The sequence below is a fragment of the Molossus molossus genome, unplaced genomic scaffold (genome assembly GCF_014108415.1).
Source record: "Molossus molossus isolate mMolMol1 unplaced genomic scaffold, mMolMol1.p scaffold_m16_p_8, whole genome shotgun sequence".
Lineage (NCBI taxonomy): Eukaryota > Metazoa > Chordata > Mammalia > Chiroptera > Molossidae > Molossus > Molossus molossus.
The window spans coordinates 10,786,135-10,810,241 of record NW_023425402.1 but is presented as its reverse complement, the minus strand read 5'-3'; the positions used below and the strand labels follow the sequence as shown (position 1 = coordinate 10,810,241).

The 24,107-nt window shown below is 44.9% G+C and overlaps 1 protein-coding gene across 1 annotated transcript in view; it reads left to right on the top strand.

The window, feature by feature from the left end:
• KIF6 (kinesin family member 6) overlaps positions 1-24,107 on the top strand; it is a 404,227-nt gene that overhangs the window by 318,252 nt on the left and 61,868 nt on the right. Inside the window, exon 15 of the mRNA XM_036248669.1 lies at positions 599-654. Within this exon, the coding sequence (XP_036104562.1) occupies positions 599-654 (56 nt within the window). The remainder of the gene's footprint in view (positions 1-598; positions 655-24,107) is intronic.

Sequence of the window (24,107 nt, the reverse complement as noted above, 5' to 3'; positions counted from 1 at the left end):
AAAGGGTCAGATGGTAATCTTAGCTGTGCAGGCCATTGGGTCTCTGTCCAATCCACTCAGCTCTGCCTTAGCAGCTGGAAAGCAACCCCGGACACGAGGAAAATGTGGGCGTGGCCGGGACCCAACACGGCTTTATTGCAGAAACAGGTGGGGGCTGGATTCGTCTCATGACCACCCACGGTTCTCTGACCGCTGATTTATGACTACAATCGAAGAAAAAAAAGTTATTTAAGTTACATTAAGTATGTATTCTTTGACCGTGACTGTAAGATCCTGATACTCTGATCACACATAGTATAGAAAGTTTACAGTCGCAATTTATTCTGGTCCCCTTGGATCATAAAACACCAAAAATTAAAAGTCATAAGCTAGCAAATATGAGGATGAAAATTCTATGCTGGGTAGAGGAGTAAAAATTCACAATACCAGTGATTAATACAACATTTATCTTCGTTTTAAGCCTAGTATATTTTATTTATTTGATCTTTTATGTCTTACATGTAATATTTTAGAGACCACTCCGGAACCTATTGTTTTTAAAACATAATTTAGGATGAGGAGAAAAAGTTAGCCTCTCATTTCCTTTTTTTCTCTCCAGATTTTCGGAAGCAAAGGCCCTGGGAGAAAATATCAATGAAGCAAGGCGTAAGATTGGTAAGCAGACGGCCTTCTGTGGGCCTCTCTTAGGGACCTTTTCCTGGCGAAAATCAGGCCATACAGTGCCTCAAAGCCGTGGCACCTGGTTTCGGGGTGCCCGCCCAGGAAGGGGTTGTCACCCTGCCCTCATCCATCGGGAAGAGCCATTGTGTTCCATCCAGACCTCGACCTGCGCCCCCTGCAGGCCTGAGCTCTAGCATCCCAGTGACAACATTTAGTTTCTCCCTGGGGTCTTTCCACAGTATCTCAGCTGGTCATCTCCATGGGATCACAGTGACAACTCACATTTCCGGCGCTAGGAGACACGTACACCTCCAAAGCCTATACTTCGCATTTCTGGTACAGGTGCTCATTTTTCAGCACCACCCAGTCAACCCGTGGGAGGGTGAGAAGCTAACACGAGCCAGCGTGCCTTCCAGGATGCGAGTGCTGAGCAGGGCTCCCCCACGTAGGTGAGCATCCCGGGACAGGTGAGGTCAAAGCCAAGGCCGACTCAACCGTAGTAGGCACAGATCTTTGTGAAAGCAGGAGGAAAACGTGTCTTCCGTTCCAAGCTAGAAGATACATGGAGACCCATCCCCTGGGGGGGGCAGCCTCACAGAGGGGATCCCATAGTAAGGAAGGCAGAAGTTACCGACCTGTTCGCAGCTGACGCCCAAGTCCCTCTTGTCCCATCTGCCTCCCTTCATAAATGAGGATGAGGGAAAAGCCACTCTGAATGGCCCTTCGGGCTTTTTGGCAGAACATTTGAAATCATCATAGCCTCAGGTTGTTCCCACTGAGGAGATGGGAGCCCTGGGTTCTCGTCATTGGCCTGAATGGGAAGGGCTGCAGCAGCCAGGCCCTGCACCATGCCCAGCACCAGGCCGAGACTCGCTAGACTCTTAGAGATTCCCAACCTGAAGTCCAGGATATTGGGGGTGGGACCTTCATTTTCACTAACCTCCACCTGTAGCTGAGCACTGCCTCAGTGATGAACACAGGCAGCAGACCACGGTAGAACACAGCACCTGTCCCCAGTGGGAATCACGGACATTTGCATTGCACAGCACAGATGGCAGACATGGAAAAACATCCTTTACACTCACCAGTGCTTCAAAACTACGGTACTTATTAAACTCAGCATTAGACTTGATTATTTAATGCACATAGATATCTCTGTAACAAAAAAAGTCTTAAATTTTTGATGACTCTCTTAATACAGTTGGTTTCCCTTAAACCCCTATGTGAAACGTCTTTCTTGGCCCGGACTCCAAGCCCCCGACACTGCATGGTAACAAAGGGGGGGTAGGAGTGTGCGCATTCTTCTGGAGATAATAGCCACAGTTTAGCTGGTTCTCAAAGGGACCAGTGACCCACGGCGATAAGAAGCTACTGGGAAAGGAAAGCGGACAGCCTGCTGAGAAGCAGCCCAGGCCCTGCAGCCGGCAGTGCTGAGCTGCCCGCAGGTGGCCGGGAGGGCGGGCACGTAGGCCTCAGTGGACAGCCACTTGTCAGCACTGTGGGACTCAAGGGACCCAGTGGTCTGTTCACACTCAGGGGAGATAAGAGGGAAAGGCTTTTCACAGATTACATCTCCACAAAAAGTAGGTTTTCCTCTTCGAAAGTATCTAGCTCGTGCCCTGGCCAGTTTCGCAGTGGTTAGAGCATTGGCCTGCAGACCAGAGTTGCAGGTTTGATTCTGGTCAAGGGCACTTACCTCGGTTGTGGTTTGTCCCCAGCCCTGGTCAGGGTCATGCGGGAGGCAACCAGTCAATGTGTCCTTCTCACGTTGATGTTTCTCTCTCTCTCTCTCTCTCTCTCTTTCTCTCTCTCTCTCTCTCTCTCCCTCCTTCCCTCCCACTCCATCTGATAATAAATAGAAAAATATCTCAGGTGATGATTAAATAATAATAATAATAATAATAAAGAAAAGTGCCCTGGCCGGTTTGGCTCAGCGGTTAGAGCATCAGCCTGCGGTCCGGAGATACCCGGATTCAGTTCCCGCTAAGGACACGTACCTCAGTTGCAGTTTGTCCCCAGCCCTGGTTGGTCGTGTGGGTGGCAGCCACTTGATGTGTCCCTTTCACGTCAATGTTTCTCTCTCTCTCTCTTCCCACTCTAAAAAAAAAAAAAGGATCTAACTCGATAAACCACAATAAAACTGTTCCCATGCTAATGAACCACATCTCTGACGGAGGTCACCCATAGCCTACACTCACCTACTTAGCTTTTTTACTCTGAGTACCTTGGGTTGTTGTCACAGTTTTTGGCGCAGTCACACCGGTTGATGCACCCAGTTTGCAGCGTTCTTGAGATCAGGTGCGTGGTGGTCGGAGGCTGCCCTGCAGCTGCGCAGGTTGGGCGGGGGGTGCGAGGCGGGAACTGCCCCCCACAGAGGATGTCTGTAACTGAAGACGTGCTAGCAGAAGCCCTGGGCAAGTAGACCTGTGTCTTCCTGACTGACAAGCACGCACTGCTCCTCCAGTGGTGCTGATAACGCTGCTTTCACTTCCACTTCGTTGTGTGCACGTAGCAGGCTGACACCCATCTTCCAGCCCCTCCTCTTTCCAATGTGCTCCTGATGCAAGGAGGCCAGGTGAGTGGATCACAGAGACTCAACCGGTGCCGATGGAACCCCTCAGGTGCTCGACCACAGGGGGGAGCCCACCATCACTGCACCTCAGGAACAAGGTTAAGAGCAAAGAGGCATAAGGTGGAATTCATACACATATTTTAAGTTTCCAAGGTAACCTTGAGGGAAACTGGTTTCAGGAGATTTGTGACATTATCGAGTCATAAATCTTTCATTTCTTCCTAGGGAGAGCTTAGATCAAGTGACATTCTCAGTCCCCAGTGAGTCCTTTAGCGAATCCAAGGGTCATGGGGTGGGAGCAGGGCGAGATGTACCGCCGTACAGCGGGGCGGTGACTCAGCTTCGCTCCCAAACTGCACGGCGACCCACGAGGCAGAAGTAAGCGGCTTCCGTGAGCACTTGCAGCGGGCCCGCGGGGAGGAGAGGAGAGCCGTGTGTGTGAGCTACAGCCCGCCAGCCCGCGTGTTCAGAGCCAGGTGCCGCGGCCTTCCCAAGCAAGTCAGCTTCTCTCTGGCCTTGCGACCTCGAGCTGCCGCCTGCGTTTCATTCTCAAGATCCCCGAAGGCCGCCGACTCAGCAGTGGCCACATACCTATTCTTCCGTGACACAGTCAGCAACTCTAAAGCTTCCTAGCATCTGCTTCTCTTCTAACAAGCCACCCAACCTAGGTGGATCTCTTGCCATAAACCCCCCTCCTTTCCCCCTTCTCTATGTATTATTTCCATCAATCCTGATGGCAAAACAAGTTTAGATCAGACATGGAAGAATAAAAAAAAAAAAAATAGACTAGAACATTTGTTTGCATAGGAGAGTCAGTTCCATTGTGTCTACCTGTTCCGTACACACGAGCTTTCTGTCATCTGGGCTGTTTGGAACACCTTTGTATGCATCCCGATTCCATCGATCACAGCTCTAAAGTGCTCCTGAGCACTGAGCTCACACTGTGGGGAAGAAATAGACGGCTTGGAGCTGGCGGCACCAACCGGGCCCTTCTTCACTCACGGGAACTTGGCGCCGGGGCCTCCCCATTGCAGCTCTAGCTGACGGCATTGTCTTTGGCAACAAAGGACAACGCGTGGCTGTTCCCTGGCAGAAGCCAGCCGCTCTGAGGCAGGTGAAGGGTTTGACTGACACCTCTTGGCACGACTTCATCCTCCACGGACCCGTCCAGGCCTAAATGAAAACTGACGTCACCGGATGCTGCACAGAGGGTTTTCACGAGCGTGCCAGTCATCGGTTCCAGAATCACAGGAAATGTCAGACAAGAAACCGTTAGTGAGAGGTGAAGGAAAACGACCCACACCAGGAAAGCCAACAAGACATTCTGAAAGTGTTCTTTCTCCTACTCCCAACCCACCAGCTAAACAATACTCTCTTTAAAAATCGTCTCTCTCGTACATTTAAAGATCTGGGAAAACCCGACCTGGGTCTCCGTTCTCGGAATAAATAGGACTGTGTTTCAGTTTTGTGCATTTCCTGTACTTTGATCTGCCTTGAGGTTTCCTTCTAGACCGACGCGTGCATGTTGGTTTCCAGGGTCTCGTCCTGGCAGGGCAAGGAGCAGCCAGGGCATTTGCTGGGTTATGCAGCCCTGAATCAAGTATATTCTTTTGTTACTCTTTGTCACCAGCTCCCAGCAACAACCACATCCACAGCAGCCTCCACCCTTTACTGAGCACTGACTCTGGGCTGGGGCAAGAAGTTGACCTCGGTGCATCATGTATTCCTCACAGGAAGAGCCACTGCCCACTAGGGGGCATCACCCCATGTCCTGTATTCTAGGAGACACAATCTTTACAGTCTTAACCCCTCAAATGGGGATACATTTAACCATCCCACATAGCAATTTTTTCATATTCTGATTTAAAATTCTTATAGTTTAAAAACCTCTGTAACGAGGACGATCCTGTCTTACGGCCGATGCAGTCTCGAGTCTATGAAATACGGTATTATCGTTATTGTTCAGATTTTTAAAAAATGGCCTTTTAGCGAGGTGCCCTACTAAGTGGCCAAGCTGGAATGAAAACCCGTTTCTGTCCAACTCCAAAGCGTTTAAATACCGTGTACTATCCCCACGAGTCAGGTTTATTGAACCTCGATGTTTTCCTCTGAGTTTGCAATGTTACTGGGCTGCCACTCCGTTTCCCTGACTGTCTGCCTTCACCCTGCACGGCATCCAACCACAGGCTCGCACGAGACCCCGCTTCCGCGCACACAGCCCAGAAGGTTCAAGGCGTCGTCCTAACGCGCGTGACGGGCTCCGCTGTGGCAGCGAGTGGGATCTGAAGCCCAGCCTGCCCCGCTCCCCACCCCACGTGCACGGGGTAGGGTCGCTGCTTTCCTTGGGGCCCCCGAGAGCCCCTTTTCCTAGTTTGCGGAAACATGCGCTGTGGGATCCTGTGACCACGTGGGCTCCAATTCTCATCTTCAATGGCTCGGAAAACGGAAGGGTTGCATTTTCAGGCTCTATATAATTCCAACTGAGTGGGTTTACCCATGCTTCAGAAAAAAATGAGAGAATTTAAAATGTTCACTTAGCTGAGATTTAACAAAAGTAGGGGTAATGAAGTACTTGTGCCTAAGTACCAAATCCAACACAGGCAAGGACCAGAGAAAGCCCGATTAAGCGCAGGCATAGAAATCTTCAGGGACCACAAAACAAAAATGTTACCACAAGGAAGAAAATGCTGTATCTCAACAGTAGGAAATGCAGGAGTCCAAACACCCCCCTTTCACTCCGCCGAGCACCCGCCCCCCCCCCCAGGAGGGAGATGGTTGGGAGAAAAGCAGCTAAAGTGATGATTGAAAACTTACAAAGATTTTTGCTTTTTTAAGTGATCCGCCACATGTTTATCTTAAGCTCTGGCTGTGCATTATACTATTGAGTTTGATTTTTTAATCATACTTACCAGAAGTTCCATTAATTTGGGCCCAATTTGTATTGGTCGGGGTGTTGGGCTGTGAGCATGAAAGAGAATGTATTGTCTCATGTAACCAGGAAGCGCATGAGTACAGTTGGCTTCGAATGCACGCTTCTCCTTCTTCTTCCCTTCGATGGCCCTGCTGATCCCTCCCCTCTCCTCCCCTCCCCTGCCCTCCCTTTCTCCTCTCCTCCTTCCATCTCTCAATTTTCCTTGACTAGGTTCTCGGACGGTCACTCCCCATTTAGTACGAGGTGGCCCTGAAGGCTCTGGGTTTGCCTGGTCTGTAGCATCCATAATCCTAGTAACAGGTTTTCCCCATCGATGCTGGCAGAAGTCCCTAAAGGGAGGACTGGTTGGCCCGGCTTCTGTCACGTGCCGGTCCCTGAAGCCACCCCTGCAGCCAGGGGAATGAAGCCTTCCTGGCGGGGCCCACAGCCTGTGCCCCTCCTCAGGCAGGGGCCTAGCCCACCGCCACCACACACACTAAACATGATTTTTTTTTTTTTTTTATCCTCACCCGAGGACATTTTTCCATTTTTTGTTCAGATAGAGCGGGAAGGAGAGAGAGACAGAGAGAGAGAGAGAAACATCGACGTGAAAGGGACACATCGAGTGGCTGCCACCTGCACAACCCAACCAGGGCCGGGGACAAACTGCAACCGAGGTACATGCCCTTAGCGGGGACCGAACCCGGGTCTCTCTGGACCACAGGCCGACGCTCTAACCGCTGAACCAAACCGGCCAGGGCTGAACACGATTTTTAAGGAGTCCAAGCAATCTCTTTCTTCAGAGGGAGAAAAGAGGGCAGAAACAATCGTGCTTACTACAGACCTTTCAGAAACGTTTGCTGCCTGAAACGGGAAGTCTGTGAAGAAGATTCAGTCAGATGAAGATAGACTCATTTATCCTGGGAAAAGAGAAGGCTCTGAGTGGGGAGCTTGCAGACAGGTTCCATGTACAGCTGCGCCTGTCGTGATGGCATAAATGCAAAACTGCACGCTAAAAATAGCAGGGACTGCAGGAAAACTAAGATTGGGAAGAGTTCCAAAACCCATGCAACATGCAACTTTGTAACTAGAACTGTAACAAACCAACTGCAATCTAGTAACAGTCGTGCTATGAATTTAGAACATGTTAAATTCCTAATACGGAAAGTAATGCTCCATCAAACAGATTTGTTCTCCCAAAGCGAGGCCTTAGAGATCGAAGAGGACAGAAGGAAGGGTTGAGGCGCTGAGTCAGGGAGACGCGGACAGCCACACAGAGCTGAGAGCCACGCAGGAAGATTCTCCTTCTTATATGAGCGAGCACTGGCCACACCGGACCCCGCAAAGGGAGGCAGGGAGACCATGTCCACTCACACCATTTCCACCCATCACTGATGAGCTGACACCTGTCAGAGAAACAGCAGTAGGAGAGCCAACTGTTGAGTGCTTGACATCACACAGAGAGACCAATAACCTGCAATGCATCTTTAAGAAGACTCAAAAAGGAAGAAAGACTTTTCAATTGTATTGGAAAAAAAATAGTTGATCATGTATAAAAAGACATGTGGACCCTCCCCCCAAAAAGGAGGTGATTAAATGGATAGAGATTGTAGGAACCTTTACAAGCAGGGGAGAGAGGCATCTTTCTGAGCTGGCTCGAGGCTTCTGGAGATGAAAAGAGCAAACTGATTTCTTAAGGTCCCTCTGTAACAATGTGGAAAGTTGAAATTCCAAGACATGTAGTCATCTGAATGGCAGCCCATAACCAGTGTGACTGATGTCTTCATGGAAATGATTGAATGCATTGCTGTCACCTTGGGGGGTCAAACAAAAAGATGATCTGAGCAAGCTGGAGGCCTGTAGAGTATATTAACTGACCGTGGGTGACACTAATAATTGTCATGTATGAAAGAAGGAAGCAATGATTTGGTTGGAACGTCAGCACAGGAAGATGGATGGCTGCCTCCCAAGAGTCCTGACAGAGTGGTCCGAGCTTAGTGAATGAACCGGGGCCCGGGATCTGGCCTTGGCTGGCTGGATTCAGAAACACTGACACACATCAGTCAACGCTCTATGAACCGGAGAGGTAATTTGTAAACTACCACGGAGCAGGTTCTTTTACAGACCGGAACTCTCAAACTGCCTCCACCCAGCATCTTCTTCCAGGGGACAGAACTAGGTGGTTATTGGAAGGTTAGTAAATAGACAGGTCCAAGCACAAAGGGAACCAAAACCCATGAGAGCTAGATGCTCAAGGTCTCACTGAAGCCTCACCAGGCGTCGCTGCCCACGGCAGCCAATGCCTCCAGCCGTGACAGCTTGCAGGCAGACCGCCCTTCCGTGCACCATGCCCCTCTCTCCGGAAAAGACAGAATGCCACCTACATCAGGCTTCTGCTGTCTGTGCTACAGCTATATCCCACTCCTGCCTCTCAGGATGAACCCCAAGTCGTGTTGACAGTGTTTGGGGTGACATAAACAATTACTTTTAGTTTGATAAATTGTTGACGATCAGAAACAGGAACCCAGTGAGCCGGCTCAGGCTTAGGATGCACGTGTGGTGATGACAAGGATCTCATCAAGATGCAACAATAAGGTCTGAGACCCCGCCAAGCTGGAATGGGAGTCGGAGACAGCAGCTGGGGGCCGGCAGTCACCCACGCCTCCCTCGGGGCCTCTTGCTACCTCAGCACGGCTGCTCTGCGGCCTACGGCCCCGCTGACCACAGGCTCCGCTTGCTTAGCCTGCTCCGGCCCCAGCTGTAACCTGAAAGCACCTTCAGACATTCTGTCCCTGAGGCTAATGAGCTCATTATTTGCTTGTTTCTTAGCTCAGTGTGATGATGCAGAGAGCCCGACAGCCCCGATTTCTCTTTCCTAGGCCTTAGAGACAACAGGTGCTTGGGAGTGTGCTGTCTTAGGTCAGAAACCCAGCTCTGGTCCAGACAGCCGCGGCCGGGGAGGAAGAGGGGCCTTGTGTTTCGGAAAGTGGCAGCAAAGAGTGTGACAGGGGAGTGTATCTCCCTAAAAGCAGGTGGATAAGGCAGGCACCGTGATTGACACGGGTGTCCCCTTGGTGGTTTTCTCACAGGGAACCATGGGAAGATTTTTCTTGGTTCAACTCTTATCAGGTGACATCAATTTCTTTATTTCCAGGTTCTCAAAAGAAAGCACCTGGCCATCACCCCTTTGTTTTAGCAATAATAGTGACTCGTCTGGTAAAGTGCTTTATAATATGCAGGGTTTTATTTTATTATTTTTTATATCATCAAATCCACTGACATTTTCTTTTATGACTTCCCCTGTTGCTTCTGTACTTATTATCGTAACAATAATAATGATGGGCTGTTCGCTGCCTGGTATCTATTTAATGCTTTTCTAAATTTCCCTATCGTTTTTTTTATTGTTATTCTATTTTTCACACTCAACTTATTTAGGATTTATTGCGGAATGCAGCATAAGCTAAGGTTCTAAGTTGAATCTCTTTCAAGGAACCAATTTCCCCAACACCTATTTTATTTAATGAAATGCCTTCAAGTAAAATGTCTCCCTCCTAGGAGAGTCATCGCTGGTTTTCAGACAGCAGCTGATGCTCTCCAGTCTCGTCGTAAGAACAACGTATGTCCTTGGCACAATCAGTTTCATGCAAGTATTTCACAAATAACTTGCCAGAGATACTCTTGTCTAGAGAGCAGAATAACCCTGCAAAAGAGTTTTGACTTCTGCAGAAAGCAGGCAGCTCCTGGCTGCGGAGAGGCAGGCGTGTGTCGGGTGGGGTCCCCCCGGGCTGAGGGCGCTCTGCACTCAGGAGGGAGGGAGACTGTCTAAATCCAGTAGCACGCGCTGGGCTCACCCTGCTCATCTTCCAAGGGAAGATCCTTCCTATCCCGTCATTTCACTTCTAAAAAGACAAAGTGGATTTCCTCATCTTCCGTTGATTGAAAAGGGGAACGACCAGCTGTGGCAGAGGTCGGGGAGGGAATAGGGGTTCTGTCGGGGATGCTGGACAGAAGGAGCTGAAAACAGCAGAGGTTTGTCTACTGTTGACCACTGTGAAAACACAGATGTGTCCGTTGCTGAAACCGCCCAGAGCTTTCAAAACCAGAGGACACACTGGGCGGGAGTGTCCCTCCCCACAGTGGCCATCCTGCTCAGGGTGGAGACGGCCTCGGTTTGGTGGTGGTTTCATGTAGTAACATGACCCTGGGGACCAGCCCCAACTCTCTAACGCACAGCCTGTGCCACAACCGCCTTCAGCAAGCCTGGAGATACACTCGCGCAACCCCCTGCGCTCCTCTTCCCACAGGAGTCTGCTGGCGGCGACACCTAAAAGGCGGGGTGCTCCTAGGCACGGCCAGGCCACATCCGTAACCAGGAGCTCGTGATCAGAAGCCCAACCCAGCCAGTTCGGGTGAAGAAAATAATAACTGCAGGACCCCGGGCAGCTTCCCGAGCAAAGCTGAAAGGGGGGCGGGGGGGGCAGGAAAGTTACAGAGACCCCGCAGCCTGGCATCTGTTTTCACAGAGCTGGGCTTGCCTGCAAGGAGAAGCTCAAGGTCAGATGTCACGTGTCTCAGGCAGACTTTGGGTCAAAGAGGTCGGTTGGTCGCCACCATAATAACAATGGCTGACGCTGGTAGGGGTGCTATTGTTATCCTCTTATCACACATGAAGAAACTGAGGCCTAGGGAAGTTAACAGACGTGCCCAGTAACACTGAGCCCATAAGGGGCAGAGCCACCGCTGGAACCCAGTTTCTGTTGCGCTCCAAGGTCAATGCCCTTCGGTGCAGGAAAATCCACAGCCCAACTAAGAAGGAGGCACTAGGCCCCGTTGTACAGGTCCCCAGGACACTCACGTGTCCTCACTGAGTTCCAGTGAGTGATAAAAAGGAGAAATGGACCCAGTAAAGGAAGCCTTCCCCATCTTCACTCCCAGGAAGATGATAAAGGAAGGAGGCAGACAGCACTGAATAGGTGGACAAAGGCTGTCAGTCAAGGGAGGGCAAGCTTGTCTTCCTCGGGTCTCCTGGGTCTGGAGTTTAGAAAGTTATGGAGTCCCTGGAGGGTTAGTTATTGTCTCTTTTTTAATTTTTTTTTTTTAATCCTCAACCAAGGACCTTTTTTCACTGATTTTCAGATAGAGTGGGAGGGAGAGAGAGAGAGAGAAACATTGATGTGAGAGAGACACATCAATTGGTTTTCTCCCGCATGACCCTGACCCAGGCCAAGGAAACAAGCAGCAACTGAGGTACGTGCCCTTGACTGGAATCGACCTCTCGACTCTTTGGTCCATGGGCCCACGCTCTAACTGCTGAGCAACCCAGCCAGCGTAGTTTTTGTCTCTTTCTCATTGCTGAAGTAGGTCATGGGTGTAAAATGTTCAAACATTACATGAATATACGAATCAAAATATAAGAGTCCCTCTTCATTTCCCTCCTCCCAGTACCAACCCCAGCTCCAGAGGGGAGCAATCGCTTTCAGTAATTCAGTGCATGCCCTTTGTCCCCTTCTGTGCATTGTAGATGGATACGATAGATGATTGATAGGTATCGATGACTGATGGACAGATGGATGGATGGATAGATAGATAGATAGATAGATGCATAGATGCATAGATGCATAGATCGATGACAGATGGGCAGCAGACAGGCAAAGATGCCTTATTTTGTTGTATAAATGAAACCATAACACACATGTTATTCTGCTTTTCTCTTTTAACAATGAGTATGGGCCTATCACTCACCATTTGTAGTGGGGCTATTTCTAAATATGAATAAACCATGATTTATTTTTAAAAATTTTTAAATCCTCACCTGAGAACATGCCCTTATTAATTTACAGCGAGAGGAAGAGAGAGAAAGAGAGAGAGACATCAATGTGATCAGTTGCCTTGCACACGCACCCCTGTGGGGGATCAAACCCACTACCTGGGTGTGTGCCCTCACCTGGATTAGAACCCTTGAACTTTCGGTGCATGGGATGATGCTCCAGCCAACTGAGCCACACTAGCCAGGGCTAGCACGATTTATTTCATTACTCTCTTGTAACAGACATTTCATTTTTTCCCCAGTTTTTCTCTATCACAAACAATGTGAGCATTTTTGTGTACAAATGAGCATTTCTTTGCGATGGGTGCCTAGAAGTAGAATAGGGTAGAAATACAGTGAATATATATTTTTCATTTTCATGAGTACTCCCAGCCCCCTCCCAAAACGTCTGGTTAGTTTGTACCCCCGGCAGTGTGTGACCCAGCACCGACTCCCCGCATCCTTGCTCAAACATGATCACGTCCATCATTGTAGGTTTTGCCAGTTGGCGAGTAAAAAAAAAAAAATGGTGTTTCATTATTATGCTAGTTTGCATTTCCTGGACAGCTGGTGGAACCCAGTGTCTCACGTCCTTTGCCCATTGGTCGGTTAAATGTCTCCTTATGATTTGTAGGCGCTCCTTGTGTCCTCTGGATATTGGGCCTTTGTCTTGGAACATGTGGCAGATGTTGTCTTCCAGTCTGTCACTTGTTTTAATTTTCTCTTCGGATTTTTGGAAGAACCCTAGGAAAGTTGCTTTTCTCTCATTTTTAAAAATCGCCTTGCATTACATTGAAGTGTCTGCTCTTCATTTTTGAAATTGTTCACTGGGAGTAACCCAGGCTGCCTCCCCATAACACTGCCCCAAGGAAGATGTCCAAGGTGACCTTGCTTACCCTGCACAGCCCTCACCAAAGCATATACCCGTCGAAACTGGACACGGTGATTCCTGGTCAGCTGTCTTGCAGCCACTAGTCACTACGTGAATGAATGGCCCCTGTTACAGACGGTTAAACCTTGTCCCAGACCACAAGTCTAATAATTTTACTGCTGAAAATGTAAGCTTTGTAATGTGGTTAAGGCTGATTTTATTAATTTAATCTTTATTGAAGACATCTTTTCTGATGCCTGAATATTTTTGAAATTTAATTGTGTTCTGCAAAACAACTTATTAACACATGTTGGGATGATGATGATGACGTCTAGAAAACCGAATAAATAACTGGAATGTAACAGCACCTAGCAACTCATTCGCAAATACCAGGGTCCATTAGGTGCTCCCTTTCGCTGGAAGACAAAAGCACATAATTAAGAAACGGGTAATGCACCAAGTGAATTTAATAGATAAGAGACATCAAAGACGTCAAGTTTATGAACTGCCTGCACCAGAAATCTACAGCAAGACCAGGTTGATGTTTGAAGGTTATAAAACAATGTATTTCTACAGGAGTAAATATCACCATCTTGTTAAAAAAAAAAAAAAGGAAAATATATATCTATCATGAAGAATAATCTTGAGAATTTAGCTTCACCTGAGCCACAGTGAGCGCTAACTAAACAAAACCTTTAGTGACTCCCAGAGCAGAGGACATCACATGCAAAAAAGGGGCCCAACCCCTGGGAGGTCAGGTTCCATACCTCAGGGGGCAGAGCTGAATGGGGAAGCCTTTGCCCTAACAGCCACTAACTAGGGTGCGGTGGTGAGTCCCCAGGAGGTCTCAAGAAGACATCAGTGGCAATGCCTTTCTGCTGTTGTCCCTGGAAGGAGAGCATGGATTGCAGAGGAAGGAGTTAAGGGCCATCTTTGACTCAAAGTGCTGCCAAAGCCACAAAGCTGTTCAAATGCTAAAGAAGAATCCACGGATACCGATTCCAAAGGAGAGAAACCCACTGAACAGAAGGCTTTGGTGCTGAGGAAAACAGCAGACTTGGCAGGGGTCTGCCAGTAGGAAGTCGGCCACCTTCAAGTTAGAATTCTGGGTAAGAAGTAGTAAGGATTGCATTATAAAGATTAACATCCCTGCACTCCCGCTCAGAAACCTCCGAGGCCTAATCATTGCCACACAAAGATGTTCGTGCCCCTTCATCTAACATTCAAAATTCTTTCTCCATGCCAATGTCATTATATTCACATTCACATGCTTATAAGAAAGATTGGGTTGCTTGTCTCAAACAAGAGAGAGAAAAATAACCATATTCTATATATTTGAGTGCACCCTGCTTTGCATCGCATCCAGAATTGCATGTATATCCTTCCCGATCCCCTGGCGTGACTATATTTCACCTTCCGTGGCTCCATGATATTCCACAGAATGGTTTTATCGCAATATTTTCCATTATTTTTCACTTGAAAGGCATTTGTTTTATTTCCACTTTTCTGCCACATAAAACATGCTTCAGTAAACACCCACGCACATGTAGCTCCACACACTGGTGCTCTTACTTCTGTGGAAACTTTTTCTGTAAAGGACCAGATAGTAAATATTTTAGGCTTTGTGGGCTTTATATGATCTTAGTTGCATACTCTTCTTCCCTTTTTTACAACCCTATAAAAATGTAAAAACCATTCTTAGCTCACAGTCCAAAGCCATACAGACACAGACCGCAGGACAGGATGACCTGCCAGCTCCGATTTGCCAATCCCTGGACCTGAGTCCTAGGGGTCGGGTTTCTTCCTAAGTGTATTATAATTTTTGCTGCTTTTGTGAATGGAATATTTTTCTATTTTCTGAGATAGAAAAAGATCTTTTTTAAAAAAATACATTTTCCTTTTACCCACTCATCTTACCAACTCCTCTTTTCAATTTTAGTGGGGTCTTTTTCTCGCTATAGTTTCTTAAGTTTTCTAGAAATGCCACTATATTCATCACAAAAGAAAAATCTTTTTCTAGTATTTACACTCAGTATTTTTTTTTCTTGTCCTATTGCTCTCACTGGAGTCTCTGAATACCATGCGCTAACAACAGCCAGCCCTCTCTGTCCCTGGCTCTAAGGAGAATGGCGTGAATCGCGCAGTTTAGAAGGACAGCAGAGTGCAGTGACCATGCTGCCCTGCCGCACGTCCCTCAGGTCCGGGCTGTAGAACTGCAGGAATGTGAATGGGGCGTGGGGCGGGTCTGCCGTGTGTCCAGGCCGGAGAGGCCACGGAGAGACTTGGGATTTGAGAACCGGCCTGCTTGGCAGGATCACGTGGGCACCGACGTCTGAGGTTTGATGAGGAACTAAGCCCAGTACAATAGAATCAGCTCGGGAGCTAGATGAAGGAGAGAGACTGAGTCCGCCTGTACGACGGGAAAGGGAAATAAAGCAAATAGGATGGATGTAACTGTTCAGCCCTAACTGTACAAACGGCCAGTGGGATGGACCTATTCTTGTAAAACAAACAAACAAACAAAAAAAATAATAAGCTGTGAGGTTTCAGTTCTGGGCAAATTGCAAGAACCACACTCCACCCTGCCCCTCCTGCTGAAGGCAACCAAAAACGCATGGAACAGCTACCTGAGAACCCAAAAAGCAAGTGGTAGCAGGAAGCTTCGAGAAGGAGACTAGAATTCCAAGTACCATTGGGTTGGCACCCCCGGACAGCTCCTGATGGCAGGGACAAGCAGCAGCAGCCGCACAGACGTCTGGAGCTCTGGTGGCGAGTCCTGCATTCTAACCAGAGGAGCGGTGCCCCCAGAACCATGGGTGACTCCCCTCTGCATTTCCTCCCTCCGTGCTCCCACTGCTTGGCCCCAAATGCAGACACAGTCGTGGAAATTGCGTGGCTGAATTGAGGGGTCCCGGAGTGAGGCCTTAGGAAGTCGTGATGTGTCAGGTAGATCACAGAGGGGAAGGAAATCAAGACAAGGAGTCCATAAAATTGCTTATATAAACTCCTGTGCTCACTTGCAAAGGGAGCATGCATGGACCTAAAGAGCATACCGAACGAAGGCTTTAGCAATCGCGCTGTGGGTAGACTGACACCTGGCCCCATCCTGGCCCCCGGGCCGCACACACGTGGACGGGTTTGAATAGCGCGGCCCAGCCCTTGGAAGCAGCGCGGACACCGGAAGCCCAGCCCTAAGAAGCCTTGTTGCAATCTGTGACCTGAACCTACCCAGACAGATTGTCTGCGGAAACAAGCAAACAAATGAGAATCAATAGTCTTGAATTCAAACAATACCCTGAAGATGTTCAGGCTGTGATCCAAAATTCCGTGGCATAGGAAGAACCAAGAAAATGTCAACTCACAAGGGAAGACAATCAATAGATCCCACCCGCCATGCGACGGACGCGGTGTTAGAAATCAGGCCGAGACAGCGCAGCTCCTAAAACTATCCTTCGAGAGTTAAGGGAGACCCCCTCACCTTGAAATAAACTGAAAGGTAGAACGTCTCAGTAAAATATCAAAAATAGAAAGAAGAACCAAATGGAAAAATAAAATAGCAAATGGACTCAAGAGAAGCATGGAGGTGACAGAGGGAAGAGTAGGTGAACTTAGAGAGAACGGTAGACAGTATCTCATCTGAACAACCAGAGGAACAAATGCTTTTGGAGAATGAGCCTGTTGATCGATAGAGATGTGAGTGGGATCTGTGGGGCATCAGAGAGAGTTAGTAGATGGTGGGTACTGAAGCCAAAAGTAATGTGTTGTAGGCCCTGGCCGGTTTGGCTCAGCGGTTAGAGCGTCGGCCTGCGGTTCTGAGAGACCTGGGTTCGGTTCCCGCTAAGGGCACGTACTTCGGTTGCAGTTTGTCCCCGGCCCTGGTTGGTCGTGCGGGTGGCAGCCACTCGATGTGTCCCTTCACGTCGATGTTTCTCTCTCTCTCCCTGTTCCTCTCTCTCCCTCCCACTCTACCTGAACAAAAAATGGAAAAATGTCCTCGGGTGAGGATAAAAAAAAAAAAAATGTGTTGTAGTGTGGGATTTGAAGAAGCAGAGAAGACCGTACCGGGGTTTTAAATGAAGGGAAAGAAGGAAGATGGGCTGGCATTTTGATGGGAAGGACAAATCAAAGAAATGATTTGGGATAGATTTTTGCAGGTCTAGCTCAAGTTCTCCCAGACCACTGCCGCCTGAGATGCCATGGCCCCCACACCTGGCTCTCACCCCTCCCTCCTGTTTTGGGGTCCTCGGCCCTCTGAGAGTACCCCCTTCCACTGATTGTAAGAGTCCACAGACAGCAGCACTTCACGTCTGCACAGAACCGAGGTTTCTCAGCCCAGATCACGCAGCTGTTTTCCTCTTCTGCTCCGGCTTCCTCGGTGCCATAGGCTGCCCCAGTCTGTTGTGGATGCCACACCTTTACCCTCTGATGTCAGTGTCCACCAGGCTAGTGCCCGTGTCCATGCCGGTGATGTGTACATTGTCCCCACGCTGCTTCCTGAGGCTGCCATCTCCTACTCCTGGTGCGGCCTCTAGGTTCCGGGAGTCACTGCCGTCACTGTTGATACCCCAGAACCCTAGGCAGCTTAATGACATCAATATTGTCTAACATGTACATCAGTGAAAGACACAGAAGACATGCTTACCAACATTGCAAATTCATACCGCCATTTGAACGTTGCAAACTTTTATTAAATGCAAAACTTCAGACATGGTGCCAGGTGCTAGGGATAAAAAGAATTGCAAGTGTCCATCAATAGATGAGTGGATAAAAAAGCTGTGGTACATATACACAATGGAGTACTATGCAGCTATAAGAAGGAGAGATCTCTTATCCTTTGAGACAACATGGAGGGACCTGGAGAGTATTATGTTAAGCGAAATAAGCCAGTCAGAGAAAGACAAATACCACATGATCTCACTTATTTGTGGAATATAATGAACAGAAAAAGCTAATGAACAAAATAGACCCAGAGACACAGAAAGAAGTACAGTTCAGACTGACAAACTTCAGAGGAGCCGGGCAAAGGGGAAGGGATGAGACAAACCAAAGAATTTATATGCATGTATGCATAACCAATGGAGATAGACAACAATGCTTGGGGAGTGGGGCACGGGAGAGGGAGGAGGGTGCTGGGGGGAAAAGAAGAAACATCTGAAACAAAAATAAATTAATTAGTAAAAACTGCAAAAAAATTAGAAGAATTGCAAATAAAATGCCTTGGAAGACTATCCAAATTAAGAAAACTGAACTACGGATTAAAACAAAATTAAATATGATAGAAATAAATGTAAATTTCTGCTTTTAGTATTAAAAATATTAACATTAAAGTTATACATATTTAAAAGGAAGGAGTAAAACTATTTGTATTCATAGATGAAATGATCTTGTATATAGAAAGTTCTAAGAAATTTAATTTTAAAAAAAAACCTATTAGAACTAATAGGTTCAGCATGGTTGCAGGGCATAAGATCAAATGCAAAAATCAACTGTATTTTTTGCAGTGAACAATATGAAAAAATTTAAGAAAACCACTTATTGTGGTGATCATATTGCAATATATAGAAATATCAAATCATTATGTTGTACATCTGAAATTAATAAAATGTTATTATGTCACTTATACTTCAATTATTTTTAAAAGGCAGTGGATTTGAATCAACACTTCTCCAAAGTTAAATGCAAATGACCAATAGGTAGATGAAAAGATACTGAAGCTCATTAGTCATCAAGGAAAAGCAAGTCAAAACCACGAGGTACCACTTCACATCCATGATGGTGCTAGATCAAAGGATGCCAGAGAGGATGTAGAGGAATTGGAGCCTCATACACTGCTGGTGGGAATGAAACATGGGCAGTCACTTTGGAAAACAGCCTGGCAGTTTCTCAAAAATTTAAATGTAGAGTTACCATATGACCCAGCAATTCCACTCCTTCGTATATACACAAAAGAATTGAAAACATACGTTCACACAAAAATGTGTACATATATGTTCATTGCAGCATTCTTCACAATAGCTAAAAAGTGGAAACAACTCAAATGTCCACCAATTGAAGAATGTATAAACAAGATGTGGTATATCCAAATAATGAAATATTATTCAGCCTCAAAGGGTATGAAACACTGATCCATGCTACAACATAGATGAACCTGGAAAACATTATGCTCAGTGAAAGATGCTATACACAAAAGACCACATATGAGTCTATTATATAACATGCCCAAAATAGGAGAATCTATTGAGACAGAAAGTGATTACCTGTAGCAAGGGAGGGTAAATGAGGAGTAGCTGTTAATGGGTTCCCTTTGGGAATGAAAATATTCTAAAATTATATTGTGGTTATGGGTTACAACCCTGTGAATATACTAAGCACCACTGGTGTGTAGAATATAAATAAGTGAATTTTACAGTATGTAAATTGTGTCTCAATAAAGCTATTTAAAAAAAAAAATGAACAGAGGCACAGGGACCTATGGAACAACAACAAAAGTTTAATATTTGTGTCATCAAAGTCCCAGTAGGAAAGAAAGACTGTGGTGCAGTAAAATGTAGTTGAATAAATAAAGAATAAAAACTTCCCAAATTTATTAAAGACACTGGGTTACTCAAGAAATTAATATCTGGACATATCATAATAAAACTGCTAAAAATGTAAGACAAAGGAAAAATGTGTGAAAGTTGCCGTGGTAACAGCTATTCAGATGATGGTGGCTATCACATCAGAAACCAGAGGCCAGAAGGAAGTAGAGAACATTTTTAAAGTGCTGAACGAAAAGAACTGTCAACCCACAATTCTATATCGAGCAAAAATATCCTTCATGAACATTCTCAGAGGAAAGAAAATTGAAAGAATTTTTGCCAGCACCTGCTTTAAAAGAAATGCTGAGAAAATTTACTCTGATGGATGGTAAATGGTTTCAGAAGGAAACTTGGATAATCAGGAATAAAGGAAAACCAAACAAAATGGTATATAACTGAATAAATTAATAGTCTGTTATTCTTCTCTTACGTTATTTTTGTTTGTTTCTTTATCTTTTATTTATTTTTTTAATTAATTTATTTATTTTTGTTACAGATGTTTCTCCTTTTTCCCCCACTGATTCCCCCCTCCCTCTCCCTCCCCACCCTGCCCCCAGCTTTGTTGTTCATGTCCATTGTTCATGAATACATGCATATAAGTTCTGTGGTTTATCTCTCCCCCACCACCCCCTCTTCTGGGGATTGTCAGTCTGTACCCCACTTCCATGTCTCTGGGACTACCCCATTCCCTAGACTGTTATGTTCATTATATTCCACAAATAATTAAGATCATGTGATATTTGTCTTTCTCTGCTTGGCTTCTTTCACTTAGGATAATACTTTTTCCAGGTCCCTCCATGTTGTCTCAAAGGATAAGAGATCTTTCTTTCTTACAGCTGCATAGTACTCCATTGTGTATATGTACCACTGCTTTTTTATCCATTTGTCTACTGATGGGCATTTGGGCTGTTTCCAGATCTTAGCTATTGTAAATAGTGCTGCTATGAACATGGGAGTACATATATTCTTTTTTTTTTATCCTCACCCGAGGATTTTTTTTTTTTTCATTTTTTGTACAGAAAGAATGGGAGGGAGAGAGAGGAAGGGAGAGAGAGTGAGAAACATCAACGTGAAGGGACACATCAAGTGGCTGCCACCCACACGACCAACCAGGGCCGGGGACAAACTGCAACCGAAGTACGCGCCCTTAGCGGGAACTGAACCCGGGTCTCTCCGGACCGTAGGCCGACGCTCTAACCGCTGAGCCAAACTGGCCAGGGCCATATATTCTTTCTGATTGGTGTTTCAGGATTCTTAGGGTATATTCCTAGAAGTGGGATCACTGGGTCAAATAGCAGTTCAATTTTTAATTTTTTAAGATCACACCATATTGTTTTCCATAGTGTCTGCACCAGTCTGCATTCCCACCAGCAGTGTACTAGAGTCCCCTTTTCTCCACACCCTCTTAAGTTATTTTTAAAATGTATGATTGTTGAGCCCTGGTTGGTTTGGCTCAGCGGTTAGAGCGTCGGCCTGCGGTCCAGAGAGACCCGGGTTCGGTTCCCGCTAAGGGCACGTACCTCGGTTGCAGTTTGTCCCCAGCCCTGGTCGGTTGTGCGGGTGGCAGCCACTCGATGTGTCCCTTTCACATCGATGTTTCTCTCTCTCTCTCTGTTCCTCTCTCTCCCTCCCACTCTACCTGAGCAAAAAATGGAAAAATGTCCTCGGGTGAGGATAAAAAAAAAGAAAAAAAAAAAAAAGTATGATTGTTGAAAGTAAAAATTACAACTTTATCTGACGGGATTTTCAATATACATGCAACTACAACATAATGGAAGAGGATAAAGGGACCTGTATGTTGGTAAGGTTTCTAGTGGTAAATATTAATTCTAAGTACACTTTGCAATTTGAGTGTGTATTATAATCCCTAAAGGAACCACTTTATAAGCTACAAAGAAATATAATCAAAAACTGAATCAGTAAATTAAAATGGAATTCTAAAAGTACTCAAATAATTTAAAAGAAAGCAGGAAAGGGAAAACAGTACAGTGAAAAATCAAACAACTAGTAAAATGGTAGACCTAAATCTAAACACACCAATAATGACACTAAATACAAACAGTCTAAACATGTCAATTAAAAGGCAGAGATTGGCAGAATGGGTTAAAGAGAAAAAGACCAAACCATATGCTATCTACAAGAACTTTACTTTAAATATATTGATATAGATAAAGTACAAGTGTGGGAAAGTATACCCCGTGAAAACACTAACCAAAGGAAATCACACAAAGTAGACTACAGAGCAAGAGAATAACTAAGCATAAAAAGGAACATGACATGATGATAAAAGGGGCAACTCGCCAAGAAGTCCTAGCAATCCTAAACGTGAATGCAGTTAATAACAAAACTCCAATATACATGAAGCAAAAACCGATACAATTGAAGAGAATTGAACAAAGTCACATTTATAATTAGAAACATCTATACTCCTCACTTGGTCATCAATAGAACAGTAGATGTAAAATTAGCAAGAATATAGAATAACTGAACACTATAATCAATCAACTTAATCTAATTAACATTTATAGAACATTCTAACCAAAAATAGCAGAATATACATTGTTTTCAGGTGTGCATGAAGCATTCACCAAGTTAGACCATATTCTTGGTTATAAAATGAATACTGACAAATTTAAAATAATTGAAGCCCTGGCCAGTTTGCTTGCTTGGTTGGAGCATCATCCTGTACACCAAAAGGTTGTGGGTTTGATTCCTGCTCAGGGCACATACCTAGGTTTCAGGTTTGATCCCTGTTGGCATCAGTATGGGAGGCAACTAATCTCTCCCCTCCCCCCAATTCAATAAACATATCTTTAGGTGAGGAAAAATAAATAATTGAAATAATTCAAAGTATGATCTCTAACTAATGGAATTAAACTAGAAAGCAATAAGAGAAAGATAATGGAAAATTTTGAAACACATTTCTAAATAACCTATGAGTCAAAAAGAATGTCTTAAGAGAAATTAGAATATTTCAACTGAAGGAACGTAAAAACAAACACATCAAAATTTTGTGGGTTTCAGTTGAAGCAATACTTAAAAGGAAATTTATAGTGTTAAACACTTATTTGGTCATTAATAAAAGGTCTAAAGCCAACAATATTAGCATCCACCTTAAGAAACTAGAAAAAAAAGAGAAAAATAATTTTAAAACAAACAGAAGAAAAGAAACAATAAAGATAAGAGCAGAAAAATCAACAAAATTGAAAAAGAGAAAAGCAAAAAGAAAAATCAATGAAACCAAAACTGGTTCTTTGAAAAGATTGTTAACATTGATAAACATCTAGCCAGATTGACAAAGAAATTTTTTAAAAGACACAAATAATAATAACAAGAATGAAAGAGGTATATCATTGCAGACATTAAAAAGATAAAGTATTATTGCAAGCAATCTATAAATTTAACAGTTTAGATCAAATAGACAAATTTTTTTCAAAACCACAAACTACCAAAACTCACTCAAAGAGAAATAGAAAACATAATGCTTCTATATCTATTAAAGAAATTGAATTCATAATTGAAAGTCTCCCCGCAACAACAACAAAAATTTACAGGCCCAAATAGTTTTATTATAGAAATCTACCAAACAATTCAAAATAAGCAACACCAATTTCACACAATCTCTTCCAGAAAATAGAAGTTGGAATACTTCCCAACACATTTTATGAGGCCAATATTATCCTGATCCCAAACCAGACAGACATCACAAGAAAACTATAAACTAATATACCCCATAAGCATATACTCTGAAACACTAGCATATGAAATCCAGCAATATATATAGGAAGAAGAATATACCACAATTAAGTGATGTTTATCTCAGGAAAACAATTCTAACTCAGTATTTAAAAATCAATCAATCATCCAGCCGGTGTGGCTCAGTGGATTGAGCATTGTCCAGTGGACTGAGAGGTCCTGGTTTGATCTCCAATCAGGGCACATGCCCAGGTTGTGGGCCCGGTCCCCAGTGAGGAGCATGCAGGAGGCAGCCAACCGATGTTCTCTAACATTGATATTTCTATCTCTCTCTCCCTCTCCCTTCCTCTCTCTCTAAAAATCAGTAAAGAAAGAAAAAAATTTTTTAATCAATCAATACTATAATCTACAATAACAGACTACATAATAATATATACTACTACTACAATAACAGACTAAGGAAGAAAAAACACATAATCACATAATTTGATGCAAAAAAAAATAAGTGATAAAATGTAACATTCACAATAAAAACTTTCAAAAACTAGAAATATAAGGGAATCTCTTCAACCTGATAAAGGGCATCTATTAAAAACAGTAACATCTCCACCACCACCACCACCCCACCACACCACTCCACCCCACACCACCAATAATTTAAAAAACAAAAAAACAAAAAAACAAAAAAACAGTAACATCATACTTAATGGTGAATGACTTAATGCTTTTTCTCTAAAATCAACAAGGCAAGTTGCCAGCTCTCACAGCTCCTATTGAACACAATGCTGGAAGTTCTAGCCAGTGCAATTAAGCAAGAAAAATATATAAAAGGCATAGAATTTGAAAGGAAAAAATAAAGCTGTCCCTAGTCACACATTAAATATTTTGTGACTACTTGTATATCTACTTAGACAATTCCAAGAATCTACGAAAGAGCTCCTAGAAGCAATAAAGGGGATTGCAGGATACAAGTTTCACACCCAGAAATTAATCATACTTTTATATACTAGTAA